This window comes from Thamnophis sirtalis, unplaced genomic scaffold (genome assembly GCF_051295495.1).
Source record: "Thamnophis sirtalis isolate CommonGarterSnake01/CBP01778 unplaced genomic scaffold, rThaSir2_p1.2 scaffold_11, whole genome shotgun sequence".
NCBI lineage: Eukaryota > Metazoa > Chordata > Lepidosauria > Squamata > Natricidae > Thamnophis > Thamnophis sirtalis.
In genome coordinates this window covers 48,439,944-48,456,487 of record NW_028261391.1, presented here as the reverse complement: position 1 = coordinate 48,456,487, position 16,544 = coordinate 48,439,944, and the positions used below count along the sequence as shown (strand labels likewise).

Here is a 16,544-nt window from a genome sequence, read left to right as displayed (position 1 = left end):
ACACAAATTCAACCATGTTTTCACTACTTGGAATTATTATAGGAAGCCAGTGTAAAGATTGTAGCTAAAATAATCTACCCAGGAACAATGGAATGATGGAATTATTTTAGTCAGAGACCTTTGAGAAGGATAACCTCTTCCTAGAAAAAAAAAAGAAGCAATGATAGGTTCCTAAAATTACTACATTTTAACACATCCTTTCATCAGATTTTCAGTAGGTAAGTCATGTTCCAAGTGATGCTATCGGTTGAGAGTAATTTGTTTTATCCACAAATCTGATTTTGTCACCAAAAGCCCTTTGTATGTCTTCTAAAAGCCACTGGTCTTCTACAATGTATGATCCAAAGTGAAAAAACCCTTCAAGTCTTTTGGACTGTAAGGAAGACAGATTTCCTAAATAAAGTTTCAGATCTTTTTCTTAAAATATTTAAAATTTTAATACTTAACTTTTAAATTACAAAGTATTTTCTTATTTAATATTTACTGTAGGATCTAATAATCGGGAAGTTTAGTTTCCCTTTCTTTTATAATATAGTATCAAGGATGTTCATAAAAACAATTTAGTCAAGGAAAAAACATTTCTGCTATTCTGAAATCTAAAGCTTCTCCATTTCATTATCTTGTAACTTTGATGACAAAAGCATCATGGATTTTTATTCTTCCATAAAAATTGGATTCTCATGGTAATCTGTTTTATGAGTTGATAATTATCTTAACAGAAACAAAAGTAACCTAACTTGCAAATATGTTTATTGCCACTGTGTGGTGCTGTTGAAACAAACTTGGAAAACTTATATTTAATACAGGAGTTTCTTTATATGTATCATGGAACTTATATTTTGTAATGAAGTTTCTTTACATATGTAAATGTTTAAATATTTTATTTAAATACATATTTAAATTTAAGGTGATTTTCCATGTTCAAAATGAGACCTGTACGTACTTCATGACTGAGAAAAATATGCTTCATGAAACTTTAGTAATATAATTTAAAAAATCTGGCTAGTATTTTTTAAATTTCCTTTTGCAAAAGCACACTGCAAAGAGTTTTAATATATTTAACATATATCTTTCTACTAAACTGCATTTTCAATATTGATTTTTTTCTAGTCTGGTTTTTGAATTTGTATTTTATATATTTAGATATAGTGGATATAAAAAATCTACACACTTCTGTGAAAATGCCAGATTTATGAGATGTAAAAAAAAATCTGACCAAGATAAATCACTTCAAAATTATTTTCATCTTTAATATAACGTATAAGCTCTACAATCCAGTTTATAGAAAGATATGAGTCTTACTAAAGTGATATTATGATCCCTTGTATTGTGCCTGTTTTTTATTAATGGTTTTTATTAATTTATTTTTATTCATTAAATTTGTTTGCCACCCATCTCCTCATCAGGTGATTTTTCATAGTTTTCATACTTTCATACAGTGGAGGCCTGGCTTTTGTTCTTATTTTCCATCATTTCCTGATTAAATTTGCAATTTGCAATAGAGCTTGGTTAAATCACTATATTCTTCCCTATGGATACTTTTATATACAATGTATCATTTTCTCTTCCTCGATAAAATAAAACAGTAAAACAATTTTGCAAATTCCTTCAGAACCGAGACTTTAATTAATTTCATTTTAATTTAATGTAAATACCTGGATAACCTTTCTCTTAAATGTTGGATATTAGATCCCTTTCCCTACTATATTTCACTCATCTTTAAAACCCAGTCACTGTGACAGGTGCAAAAGATTTGGAAAGGAGGGAATAACCTAACATTAATTATTAATTCTATTAAAAGTCAAATAAAAATATTTTTTGGGGTTTAACTTCCTGTTTGTTGAAATAAGATAGAGGGGTATAAACTTGTATTTCATGAAAGGTATATTAGCCAATTTTAATCTAACTAATTGAGTTATACATTCAGTTAATCTACACTCTTCTGAATAGACAAATGCTGTAACTTTACTCCCGACAACTTGCATTTCAAATTATATATTTCCATGTTGGCCTTGGAAGCTTAGACTGGGATTCAATTAGATGCCATACAAAATATGCTCAAATTATTTATATGCTTGCAATTAAATAAAAATTGTTTGATGGCAGCATGAGGAAAGATCTTGACGTCTGCTTCAGGCACTGGAATTCCCTTTTTTCTTGTCTTTCAGCCAGTAGGCAAAGGCTTGTTTATTCCTGCTTTTGGCATTTAAAAAAATTGTAAAAATGGATCTAACTGATGAGGAAATAAATTGTGGAGATTCTTTGTAATATACTTGTATTTATTGAATTTTTAATTCATCTAAATATGTGAAGCATCTACATACCCCATTCTTCAGTCTCCAAGGCCCACTGAAAAGTTTACAATCAATGGAAAGAAAGAAAACCTAAACCAAGTTCCTACCCACAGGATCTAAAAAAATATAACATAAAAGGGGGTGGGGAGAATGGGAAGGGCAGAAAAGCACAAGCTCAGACATCTAAGCTCCTCCTCCTATAAGCCATAAAATTATGGTTGCATGCAATTTAGGGAGAGGATGAGCTTAACAGAGAACAGTTGATGAAAGGGATTTGCTTCCCATCTCATTTTCTGATGCAAACTGATAAAAAGGCTGCCAGTTGAACTAAGCCCTTTTCATTGGCAATTTTAGAGAATGTCCTACAAGTCAATTTGACCTATGCTGCAGCCTACTGAACAGGTATACAATGGGCTGGAAAGTTACCAGCCCATTGGAAATTATTGAACTTCAATTCCCTCCTGCCCCAGCTAGTTGATGGCATGTTGGGCATTTTAATTCAGTGATATCCGCAGAGCCACAGATCCCCTTTTCCACTCAAATAAATGGCTCATGGTCATTGGAAAATATCATCCAACTTTTTGGAACCCCCTAGCTTGTGGCTCTCGAATTCTCTCATGTCATGGGTAAATCTTCTGGATATGTATTTGGAAATGTATTTAATTGATTTCTATAACTGTCCATCTCAGCAAACAACTCTGATTTCTGCTTCGTGGGAGTCTTTGGAGTGGAAGACCTGGTCTGCACTCCACAGCATGAGCAGCAGCCTCTGTCATCAAAAATAGGTTTTGCAATCTCTAAGTCAAATCTAGTCTGTCTCATTGTCTAGAGCAGATCACCAGCAGGGACTTTTAAATTCGGAGCCCTAGGTGGGCAGCCTACCTGCCTCTCTCTGCATTTAGGATACCGGATTGGGTAACTTCATGGAGGGAGGCAGAGAGAGAGAAGGGGGGATGTTTTCGAGGGGAACTGACTAGAATGTATGCAGGCCAACTAGACTATACAATACAACCGAGACCCTTTTGGTTTCTTGAGCACTTTGGAGAGCACCCAGTAAGGGTGGGGGGGGAGCATCCGACGTGGGTTTCTTTTAAATTGCATAAAGTGAGAATCCGGGAGATTCGAGCCCCTCTCTCCTTTTCTGCCACACAGCCGCCGTCTCACTTTTTCTCTTGTCGCCAGGGACCGGGGGGGGGGGGAGAGAGAAGAGAAGAAGCGAGCGCCTGAAACACCAGTTTTTTCCCTCTTTCCTCCTCCTGCCCATGCCAAAACCTTTGCCAGCCGACTAGTCGCTCTAAGTGGCCGCCGCCCATCTCAGCTTCCCTGGGGCTTTGGGCGTGGAGAGGTGATCGCCCCCTCCCCGTTCCGCTCTCCTGCCGGTGGGTGGGGGTAGGCAGCGCCGTCCTCTCCTCCTCCTCTGTCGGCCATCCTATTCATCCAGCCCCGCCCTCCCAGCCCCTCGCCTGGCCGCGAGGACGACGGCAGCGGGAATCCGGAGCTGGGGAAGAGAGCCGCGCGCTCGCTCGCCTCCCCACCCAAACCAGCCCCCTCCGTATCTTCCGTCCGTTTCTTCCCTTTCCGCCCTCACCCCCCAGGCAGTCGGGGCTGCAGCGGGAAGCCTTGTCAAAGATCAGTTGCTGTCAGACAAGGAGCTGCGGCGAGGATAACTGCACGGCGGCGACTCACTCCGGTGTAGGGCGGGAGGGGGCAAAAGGAGGGGAAAGAGGTAGGTAGGCAGGGAGAGCGAATAAGAGGAGCAGACACACACGCACACACATATCATACACACACACGCAGTACGCGAGATCTGTGTAAGGGGTGTGCAGAACTTGATCCTTTCCCAGAACTCAACTCCTCCCCGCCGCCCGTCCGCTCCAATGCGGTCCGGACGAGAAGAGTTCCTTTCCACCAGGATGAAACATTGGAACTAACTGCAGACAATTCAAATATTCCTGCATAGGAGGGAGAAGAGTTTGAAGTGTGTGTGTGTGTGTTTGTGTGCTCCTGCGCTTGCGGGACGCGCTGGCTTATGGCCGTATTTAGGTCGTTTCCCGCGTGATTTTTTTTTTTTTAAAGGAGGGAAAAAAGTACTCGGGAAAGCTAAGTCGAAGGCGTTTCGTTTGTTCGTTTTGTACCAGCAAGGGAAAGAAAGCGAGGCTGAGGGGCAGAGGAGGTTCTGTTTTCCTAGGAAATCCTCCTTGAGTGCCGAGGAGCCAAAGAATAAGCGCAGTCATCATAATACAAGGATACATCTGGACTGTTTTTGCGTTTCCTGGTTTTCCTGGGGTTGCGAAGATGCTGTCCTACACTGTACTGGATGCTAATGTGGTGGACGTGGAAAAAAGGCGAAATCCTTCCAAACACTATGTGAGTAGAGGATGAATAATGCTTGCAGTGAAGGCCTGGGTGCCTATTAGTACACAATGCTGCGGGTCCTGACAAGGGGAAAGAAGCCTTTGACCGATTTGACTATTGGGTTTATTACTACAGTAAGCCAGACAGAATTTGAGAAGGGTGGCAGGTGGAAGTCGGTTCACTTTGGTATGTGTTCCTTCCCGTTTGCAAACCTGCCTTAGCAGCCCCTTTGGTATGGCAAAGGGGACAGCAAAGGGGCTTTTCTTTTTTGGGCAGTTGCCACTAACAATGCAATCAATGTCTCTGGAATAAGTTTCATGTGATGAGAGAACCTGAGTACTGGGCATCAGAAATTTATGGAACAGGTGGGGGTAAAAGCCTCTCCAATGGGATCCAAAAAGCATGCCAAATGAGTATAAGTGTAAAATGAGACCCCTTGTGGTGTCATTTAAAATGGGAATTGGAACCTGTATGAAATCCTTGACTACAGTATTTCAGCCGAGGATGCTAGGAACTGGCATGACTTGTTAATGTGGGACACATTGCTCAACCTTGGCAACTTTAAGATGTGGGCATGGATTCCCAGAATTCCCCAGGCAGAATGCTGTTCTTGAAGTTGAAGTCCACAAATTTTAAGGTTGTCAAGGTTGAGAAACACTGTAGGAACTGTTGAAAAATTATTTTACATCTATGACTTTTATTATTGGCTGGGCCAACATTAATCAAGAGTGTATTTTAGACTGACCGTTAATTGCTGTTCCTAGGGAATCACATGAAGTGCATCTGGCACTTTTATACCAATTTATTTCACCCAACTTCATAGCTGTAACCTTATTGTGCATTTGGTACAATGCCCTTAGGTTCTCTTTGTCCTCTCTTTGTGAAACATTTTTTGTAACTCTATTCTTCTAGAATTCAATATACGTTTGCTTGATCACTTACTTCAGCCTCACAAATCAGCAATCAAAAAGGCATATTGTCTGACCTAAATTAAGAAGTATAATTTCTGTAATTTTCCAAAGTGAGAGTCCTAGTTTTTCAGTCAGCCTGTAGTTACTAAATGACATTGCAGGACTTTCTAATGGGGATCTAAGCAATGATGATGCATGAACTTAAATTCACTTTAACTGAGCCAGCTTGAGCAGTAAGCAGTGGAGTGCAAGCTAGGACATGTGCGTGGTACTGTTAGGATGAAACTCACCTATAGTGCAAATTGTGACTGTGCTCTTGGGTTTTCAACTGCTGATGTTGAGGACACTTTGTTAAAATGTAAGAGCATAAAAATAATTGATTCCAGAATAAATGAAGAATCAATCAATGATTTACATGGTAAACTAGTCAGACCTTTCCTGCAAACTCATAAGCTGTGCATGAAAACAGTTCTCCCTTCTCTTATTCTCCCTTTCAAAACCTGTAATTCAGTAACATGCTACCCAATATATAAAGGTTTTATTTGGTAGTCATAAGTAATAAATAGCTACATAACTGTATGTTTATATTTTTCATCTCCATTTAAATTAGAAATGCGTAATAGGCACCAAAAAGCCATGCTCCCCCATCCAAAAAGCTTTGGGTTTTACCAGAATCCTTTGGAAAAATCCCTTGATTATCCCTTATGATCGATATGTGAGAGAAGTATATGCGAGAAATCACATAAAGAATGTGTACTTTATAATAAAATTAAAATAAATTAAATTAAATCAAAACTAGGTTTTATCCAGGGCATCCCTAATTTTTCATCCCTATGACATTTAATTTTTGTTGTGCGCCCCTCCTTAAAACTATTAAAATCAATAATATCACTTGTCCAGATGTTACCCCATTAATAGAAATAATCACGTGTTCTGCATATATAAAGCAAAGTGCAACTGAAGTGAATGTAGAGATTGAAAGGCTGTTGTATTCTGCAGGATAAGTATTTCAAGTATTTCAGTTCTTTTATAGGATAGGTGGAGAGGCTTCTCTCTAACATAGCATTGGAACTGTAACTTCCACAATTCTGGGATTTGTGTGCTTGTAGATCAGGGGTATCAAACCGGATTTCTTCGAGGGCCGGATCAGCATTGTAGTTCTCCACAGGCGGGGCTGGGGGTGAGACAGTATAGATGGCTCCTGTAGCACCCTGTTGGCCAAAATGAGGGGGCGGTGCCCACCCTCTTGACAACCCTGTTGTAGATGATGCTGATGAAAGCATTTAAAATATTGTAGGCTTAATAAATATATTAGCTGGGATGAAAGAAATCAGGCCAAGTAAGGGGTAACATTAGCATTTTAATGGCCTTCCAGTTAAGTTTGGAATAACGTGCATAAGATTGTATAAGAAGGATATTTACATTAGTCATGCAAATTTTATTAGATAAAGAAGCAAGTTCTGTTATTCATTAACCATCCTCAATGACTGTTTTATCATTTGCCATTGTATAAGCATCACTGTCTCCACTTTGAACATTTCCTTCCCATTCATCTGTCTTTCCAATTCTTTGCTAATCTTCAGTGTTCCTACATTAACTTGCAGATCACAATGTTCCATACAGCTGATGAAGATTGAATTGAATTGAATTGAATTTATTATATTTCTATGCCGCCATTTTCCCCAAAGGGGACTCAGGGCGGCTCACAACCCAAGTCAAGGGGGGGGTACAAATAAGGAATAAAAAAGACGAACAAAACAATACCACAATTTAAAAAAAACAACAACCATACCATTCGAGGGGGGACAAAAGCTCATTAGCCCCAGGCCTGTCGGAACAGCCAGGTTTTAAGGGCTTTGCGGAAGGCCTGGAGGGTGGTGAGGGGAGCTCGTTCCAAAGGGCCGGAGCAGCCACAGAGAAGGCCCTCCTCCGGGTGGTCGCCAGTCGGCATTGGCCAGTGGACGGAATTCGGAGGAGGCCTAATCTGTGGGATCTAATCGGTCTATTGGAGGTAATTGGCAGCAGGCGGTCTCTCAAGTACCCAGGTCCAATACCATGAAGGGCTTTATAAGTGACGACTAGCGCCTTGAAGCGTATCCGAAGACCAATAGGCAGCCAGTGCAGCTCGCGAAGGATAGGTGTAACGTGGGTGTACCGAGGTGCACCCACAATCGCTCGTGCGGCTGCATTCTGGACAAGCTGAAGTCTCCGAATGCTCTTCAAGGGCTGCCCCATGTAGAGCACATTGCAGTAGTCCAGTCTAGAGGTCACAAGGGCACGAGTGACTGTTGTGAGGGCCTCCCGGTTCAGGTAGGGACGCAACTGGTGCACCAGGCGAACCTGGGCAAATGCCCCCCTGGTCACAGCCGACAAGTGGTGTTCAAAAGTCAGCTGTGGGTCCAGGAGGACTCCCAAATTGCGAACACTGTCTGAGGGGTGTACTGTTTGACCCCCCAGCCTGAGAGATGGAAACCTTGGCGAATTAGTGGGAGGGAAACACACCAGCCACTCGGTCTTATCCGGATTGAGTGCAAGCTTGTTAACCCCCATCCAGACCCTAACAGCCTCAAGGCACTGACACATCACGTCAACCGCTTCACTGAGTTGGCACGGGGCGGACAGATACAGCTGTGTATCGTCCGCATACTGATGGTATTTTATCCCGTGCCGTCGAATGATCTCACCCAGCGGCTTCATGTAGATATTAAACAGGAGGGGGGTCAGGACCGAACCCTGCGGCACCCCATAATTCAGGGGCCTAAGGGTCGATCTCTGCCCTCCGACCAACACCGACTGCGACCTGTCTGAGAGGTAAGAGGAGAACCACCGTAGAACAGTGCCTCCCACCCCCACCTCCCGCAGTCGTCGCAGAAGGATACCATGGTCGATGGTATCGAAGGCCGCTGAGAGGTCAAGGAGCACTAGGACGGAGGCATGACCCCCATCCCTGGCTCTCCAGAGATCATCGGTCAGCGCGACCAAAGTGGTTTCCGTGCTGTAGCCAGGCCTAAATCCCGACTGAAAGGGATCTAGATAATCGTTTTCCTCCAAGGACCGCCGGAGCTGAGAGGCCACCACTTTCTCAACAACCTTCCCCACAAAGGGGAGGTTGGAGACTGGACGATAGTTATTTAAAACGGCTGGATCCAAAGATGGCTTCTTCAGCGGGGGGAAAGAACCCCTCCCGAAGGGAGGCGATAACAACCGCCTGGATCCAGCCCTGTGTCACCACCCTGCTGTTAGCAACCAGCCAGGAGGGGCACGGGTCCAGCACACATGTGGAGGCACTTACAGCTCCCATGGCCTTGTCCACTTCCTCAGGGGTAACAACTTGAAAATCAATCCAGAGATGTCGCTCCAGATTCTCCCCTGGTTCCTCGGCTGGCTCTGCGCAATTGGAGTCCAGGTCCGTCTGAAGCCAAGCAACTTTATCCGCGAGAAATTGGACGTATTCCTCAGCTCTGCCTTGCAAAGGATCGCTCGTATCCCTCCTGTTCAGGAGGGAATGGGTTATCCTGAACAAGGCGGCTGGGCGCAACTCAGCAGAAGCTATCAGAGAGGCAATATGTGTTCTTTTTGACGTCCTAATTGCCTGAAGGTAGAGTCTGATGCTGGATCTTAATAGTGCTCGGTCTGACTCAGACTTACTGGATCTCCATCGTTGCTCTAGGCGTCTCTTTTGGCGCTTCATCTCCCGGAGTTCCTCAGTAAACCAAGGAGCCCTCCTGGATCCACTGCCTCGGATTGGCCGTAAAGGCGCAATCCGGTTGAGAGCCTCTGATGCTGCTGAATTCCAGGCAGCAACCAGAGTCTCCGCCGGACTGCGGGCGAGGGTATCAGGAACAACGCCAAGCTCCGTCTGAAAGCCCAAAGGGTCCATAAGGCACCTGGGGTGGAACCACCTAATCGGTTCCTCCTCCCTACAGTGGGGGGTTTGGTCTCTGAAAGTCAAGCCTCAGTAGGTAGTGGTCCGACCATGACAGGGGTAAGATCTCACTACCCCTCAAACCAAGATCACAACTCCACTGCTCCGAGAGGAATACGAGGTCGAGCGTGTGACCTGCCGAGTGAGTCGGGCCCCGAATTACTTGGGCCAAGCCCATGGCTGTCATGGAAGCCATGAACTCCTGCGCTCCATCAGAGTGCTTGCCAAGCGAAGGCAAATTGAAGTCCCCCAGAATCATAAGCCTGGGAACTTAATTGCCAGCTCGGCTACTGACTCGAGGAGCAAGGGGAGGGCTGCTGCAACGCTGTTGGGAGGCAGGTACGTTAACAGCAAGCCCACTTGACCCTTGAAGTCCAACTTCACCAGCAAGGACTCACACCCGACAAGCTCCGGAGCAGGGATCCTACGAGGAGCTAGAGACTCTCGGATAACAATAGCCACACCTGCACCCCTTCTCTGGGGTCGCGGCTGATGAAGCACCTGAAAACCCTCTGGGCACATCTCAGTGAGGGGGACTCCTCCCTCTGGGCCCAGCCAGGTTTCAGTAATACATGCCAGGTCTGCCCCCTCGTCTAAAATTAGGTCCCGGACGAGGGGAGCCTTGTGAACTACAGACCTGGCATTTAGCGACAGCAGCCTGAGACCAGGGTCCTGATTACTCACGCCATCTGGCCTTGGAGTGGGACTCATAGGGCCGGAAGGAGGGATCTCTGTGACGTAGCGAGCCCTCCTTCCCCGGTAATGGCCAGCCCTAAAGTCCCCGCCATATCTGCTCCTCCCTGTTAAGACCGTAATGTTCCGGCCCACTCCCGTGTCCGTGGTCCCTCCACCCACCCCCATAGCCCCCGCATTCCCTGACAGGCCCTTCGAATCAATCATCCTGAGATTGGGAATAAAATGATAGTAAAGCTTATGCCATAATGCATAACAACAAATATTTACTATGACCTTTAGCCAAAAAACACTACATATAAACAAACTTAAAATTAAAGATAAAAGTTAAAAGAAAGCATAAAATACAGGAAAACAAGATAACCATAATGTTGATGTAATACAAGTACAGTAACAGTGGTGATCACTAAGATCAGCAATAATCTTTAGTGTAAGTGGATCAAATAGAGGCTCAGAATTGGACCACCTAAGAAGACAGTCCTTGTCAGGTAGAAGAAGCAACAAATAAGCATTGTTTTTCTGACAGGTTATACCTTTAAAAGGGGATGGATGGATGGATGGATTATCCGAGATGATCTGTAAATAGATCAAGAGAAGAGAATGTGGCTCATTCCATTTTTTGCCCTCCCCAGGCTCCAGAGGCTTTATAGAAGCCCGGGGAGGGCAACAACAGCCTCCCTGCCCCCCCCATGAAGCCCTCCAAAGGGTTCAGGACCTACCTTGAAGCCTCCGGAGCACAAAAAAACCAGCCCTACAGGCAAACCAGAAGTTCAGCAATTAACTTCTGGTTTGTTCATAAGTCATTTTTCATCCTCAGGGGCCTTCAGGAGGATTCCATGAAGACTCTCCGGAGGATTCTATGAAGGCTCTCCGGAGCCTTCAAGGAAGCCTCCTGAAGGTCCCTGAAGACTTCAGAGGACAAAAACCAGCCCAACGAGCAAACCGGAAGTCAATTCCCAAACTTACAATTTGCCCATAGGGCCCTTTTTTGCGCTCTGGGGGCTTCAGGGAAGCTCCTGAAGCCTCCAGAGGGCCTCCAGGGGGGGAGGCTGTTTTTGCCCTCCCGAGGCTCCTATAAAGCCTCTGGAGCCTGGAGAGGGCGAAAAAAGCATGCAAAAATGGGGGGGGGGAGTGCTGGTTATGTGCGCATGCGTGTTGGGGTCACGCATTGCATTATGGGTGTGGCACACCTACGCATGACCCCCCTGCACTCCCCCCGCTTTTGGCACGCAAGCCAGAAAAGGTTTGCCATCACTGGCTTAAGATAATGGGTTGAAATTTAAGGTGCTGAAGGTCTTTTGTTGGTTTTTCTGCAACAGACTAGTATGACTATTTCTCTGCAAATTAGATTTATTCTCAGTCATAGACAATATTTGATTCTTTATACTTAATTGATTGGATTGTGACCACAGTACTTTTCAAATTGAGACACATATAGAAAGATCTGAATTTGCACTGAGAATTAGACTTAGGCAATGGCACTAAATATTAAATATTACAATGGTCATTTCTGTTGCATGTGTTAAGGCTGTGTGGGGCTGAGTAACTTAATTTTGGGTTTTTCCTTTAGAAGTTTTTCAAAGTATTGTGCTTTGAAAGTTGAGATCCTTGTGCCTTTAACCAGTATTTTACCTTTGTAAAGCATTTCTGTCCTTAAGAAGACAAGTGAATTAAATAAACATATTTTCTTTTAATTTCATGACAATACCTTTGCTAGATTTCTCCATTTAATGCTGTTAATTTCAAGGGCTGATTGAATACAAGCCTGTAACCACCTTTGTATATTTTCTTATGTAGAAAGTTGAAAAAAATCCATTATTTGGTAACAATATTATCTTGATTTTATGGATATGCAGATAATTAGACTTCTGATTGTAGAAATGCAGTCAAATAGTAGAAATCTTAGAACTTGTTGAGCTGAGATATATTTCTACATAAAATGATTAATGCTGCTATAATTTAATTCGAGCTTCAGTTTCTGTTCTTTCCATTCAAAATGCCCAGAGGATGGTCTTTGATTTCTCAAACTTCTACCATATTGCTTGATATAACAGATTGATTTTGGCAGAGTTCATTACAGATGCTCTTAAAATATATACATGTATTAAACAAAATGTGCAAAATTCATATATGGACCAAATTCACATGGATGTATGCTTTTTCTTCATTTCTCTACATTAGTGCCAGCTTAGTGAATCCAGCTGCTGTTATAACGCTTGCTTCGGGGCTTTTTCATGTGCTTTGTTTGGTCTTTTTGAGTATCTCTGTTCCAGTGTGGAAAGCTTTTTGTTATTTTTGTTAGCTTTGGGGGGAAAAAACCCATACCTCTTTTATGGTATTCCAATTCAAGGTGACTGCTGCACAAAGGTCACTTTAAGTATATAATTGCTCGTCATATCTCCTACTTTATCTTAGATATTAGGGAGCATACAGTGACCAGGGGGACATTCGCCCAGGTTCGCCTGGTGCGCCAGTTGCGACCCTACCTGAATCGGGAGGCACTCACAACAGTCACTCGGGCCCTTGTGACCTCTAGGCTGGAATACTGCAATGTGCTCTACATGGGGCTGCCCTTGAAGAGCATCCGGCGACTTCAGCTAGTACAGAACGCGGCCGCGCGAGTGATTGTGGGTGCACCTCGGTTCACCCACATAACACCTATCCTCCGCGAGCTGCGCTGGCTACCTGTCGATCTCCGGATGCGCTTCAAGGTGCTATTAGTCACCCATAAAGCCCTGCATGGTAGTGGATCTGGATACTTGAGAGACCGCCTTCTGCCAATTACCTCCCTGCGACCAATTAGATCTCACAGATTGGGCCTCCTCCGTATTCCATCGGCCAGCCAGTGCCGGCTGGCAACTACAAGGAGGAGGGCCTTCTCAGTAGTAGCCCCGACCCTTTGGAACGAACTCCCCGTGGAGATTCGTACCCTCACCACCGTCCAGGCCTTCCGCACAGCCCTTAAGAACTGGCTAGCCCGTCAGGCCTGGGGACAAGGATAGTTGCCCCTCCCGAATGATGAATGTATGTTGCTTATTACTTTTATTATATGTGTCTATGTCATTGTTTGTATTTCCCCTCCCTGATTTTATGTGAGCCGCCCTGAGTCCCCTCAGGGAAAAGGGCGGCCTACAAATGTTAATAAACATCCTAAACATCCTAAACAAACAACATGTTTAAATATTTGTGAATGTGAATCATGAAAATCCACCTAAAATTTTATCATGTACCAGGAAATGTAGATGTTATCAAACTTAAGAAAGTCTACATATATGTAATTTCATTTGTAGATGTTTATCTTGTGCCTCTCCTTTACTTACTGAATTCTTTGCTCAAATCTTCGTTTCATTAGGACATGTGATTTTTTTCCTTATGCAGATATCCTTAACCAGATTTCATCCAAAGATTTATGTAAAAAGTGTTCCATTTATTGAATGCTCTCACACAAGGAGAAATATTATAGTAGAGCAGTGAGGTATTTTAGATTTGATTCTTAGAAGATGCTATGTGGATGGGAATGTAGCATCTTCAAGAAGCAGCTGCATCGTTTTCCTAGCACTTCCATGAATTAGAACCACCATACAGCCTATCTTGTAATACCTATAATTACCATAACTAGTTAAATCTGAGGAGTCAGGTTCATTCCAGAACAACACAACTGGTAGTACAAAAAGTGACAAAAATTAGACTTAACAGAGTCTCCTCCATTTCTACAAATGAAAGGAATATTTTACAAATAGTAAAACATGTTCAATTTCAGTCATTGATGGCACAAAATAAAAAGCACATCTTTGAAAATAGTGGCTGAAATGTGAGCAGCTTACAGAACTGCCCTGTTCACGGGATCTTCATGGGCTTTCAAAATGTGTGTGTTTCTGTGGATATTTTTGTTTATTCAAGTATTTTATTGAGGTGGGAATAAGTTTGCTTAAAGATTCTTTAAGAATATTAAACCAAACTGAAGGAAGAAATGAAAGATGGAGACTATAGGCAAAAAAAAAAAGTAAAGAAGAAGGTGCATCTTAAGCTGAAAGGCTTACTCAGGCGGCATGTTTGTATGGACACAGCATAAGGAAATGTCATTTTATCCTTTAGAAAACCAATATGGAATAAATGGATTTCTTTCTTAAACCCTGTACTTGATTATTTCTATATGTTAAATATATTCTTAGGCTATGATATTCCATCTTTCTGTTAAAGAATTCTTTGTTTATTTCCTTTCCCTAACACATAACAATACATGTGAGTACTTCATTTTCGACAAAAAATCTAGTCTGCATCCCATCATCTTCGTATGGAAAACATGTTAAATTTAGGACCGCTTATTGCATTAGTAAAGGATTTTCTTTTTAAAAAATCTGACATGTATTAAAGTATTTATTTATTTAGTAAGTTACTCAGCTTTGTATGTTGCTCTTTGCTCTCTGAAAGTAATATTTTCTTTTCTCTTTCAGACTACCGTAACTTTCTAATAGAACTGATAGAGGAACATTGTGTAACAAAACTCCTAGAATCTAGGATTCTTTGATGCTATTGCAATCTAAAAATTACATTTTCTATACGTAATTGTGAATTACAGTTCAGTAATGATCCTTGGTACTTAACCGTGTCACTTTTCTTTGGTGGAAACAGCTGCTCTTAGACAGCATATAGGCTGGTTTTTGGTGAATAGCCGTGTTTATGTTGCTTCCTCTTCACAACCATGTGTCCATGAGAAAGGAAACTGCTCATACTTAGCAAAACAGGATTGTGTTCTGGAAAGCAGTTTGCAATATTGTGCTAATATAAACATCACCAAGTGCTTTGATGTGTCTGAGCTGAGCTACCAACTTGATTTCAGCCTCAGGTACTGAAGGTAATTTGTCTTTGTAAATAAAGGGGGTTGGCTCATAGTTTGTGGCTTTGTTTTGTCTGACACAGTCATTTGTTAGCAACTATCCTACAAATAGGCATAGGGCTTTTCTTTTTTATTCTCCTGTGCATTGTTTCTGTGTGAAACACATTGATCAGACTTAGCATCTTCTGCTTGTGCTCTTACTGTTGAAGACTACCTTAATCTTAACAGATATAGAGCAGGGGTGTCAAACTCAAGGGGGTACTTAGATCTGGCCTGTGGGGCTGTCCAAGAAACAGTAAAGGAATGGTCCATGGTGCTTCTGCCAGTGAAAATGGGCTGGGGTGGAGGGGCCAGAGTGGGTGTGGCCAGTTTGATATCACTCATGTTGGGGGCACCTGTGGTGGCCCAAGTGTTTTGCCAGTGAAAAAAACTCTGAATTCCATTTTTAGTTGCCATGGCCTCCTGTAACCCTCTGCCAGTGAAAATGAATCTTGGGAGGGCTGTATGTCTTTTCACCTGCAGAGCCTTGCAGGAGGCTGTGGGTGCTGAAAATGGAGTTCGGAGCTTTTTTTCAATCGCAGACCGTATGGGCCACCACAGGCGTCCCCAACAGGAGTGACATCAAACTGGCCACACCCATTCTGGCCCTTCCACCCTAGGCCCAAGGTCAAACAATGATGCAGCTCTCAATGAAATCGAAGTTGACACCCCTGATATAGAGAAAAGTAGAGACAAGAAAAATTAGTGTTGACATGTGAGGAGTATGTAATCATAGAAGTTATGGCAAATTTGTAATTATAGAATAGATCAACAACCATTGAGTATTAGTGAAAATAGAAATGTATAGAAAAGATATAAATCAGTAAGGTACATATTTAGATTACAATAAAAGCTACTTTTTATCACTGTAAGTCACCCAGAGTTATCCTGTGTAGGATGGACAACCAATACATTTTATAAATAAACATCTACTGGTATATCTACACACATATACACATATGACTGAAAACTAATTGACAGAAATTCCAATTTCTCTCATACTATGAGAGAAAAATATGGAAAGCAATCTAAGATACATATGCAAAGAGGGTGTTGTGAAGTGCTTGCCTAGTATTTTTAATTATTAATTACTTCAAGAATGGGAAACAATATGGACAAACAAACAAATGCTACCCACCACATGCAAAAGATTCAGGATTAAGTTATTTTTTTAATATATGTCCTGCCTTGCTAGCTCAGACTTATTCTGTTGTTAAAATACAAGTCATACATGGTTTAATCCAAGTATAAGAGCAAATTCAAAAGGCTTTAGCTATAGCTGAAGAATCTAGAAGTTAATACCACAGATATAAGGAATATAAACAAATAAAAGGTACTTTATAATCCAATAACTCTGGAGTTCTGTCTGTCTTCAGCTGTAGAGAACAAAGACCACAATAGCCTCTACTTTTAACAAGCTTTGTACCATTTGGAGATTGCCTTTGCAGATGTTTCTGCTGTTAAGAATTTAACAGGATTTCAGCCTCATC

The 16,544-nt window shown here is 42.4% G+C and overlaps 1 protein-coding gene across 2 annotated transcripts in view; it reads left to right on the top strand.

Annotated features, from left to right (window-relative positions):
• The first annotated feature begins 3,804 nt into the window (after window positions 1-3,804).
• Window positions 3,805-16,544, top strand: part of LOC148043639 (SH3 and PX domain-containing protein 2A-like) — a 140,945-nt gene continuing 128,205 nt past the window's right edge. For both annotated transcript variants that reach the window (XM_087725789.1, XM_087725790.1), the window contains exon 1: window positions 3,805-4,661. In XM_087725789.1, the coding sequence (XP_087581915.1) occupies window positions 4,590-4,661 (72 nt within the window). In that variant the 5' untranslated portion in view covers window positions 3,805-4,589. The remainder of the gene's footprint in view (window positions 4,662-16,544) is intronic.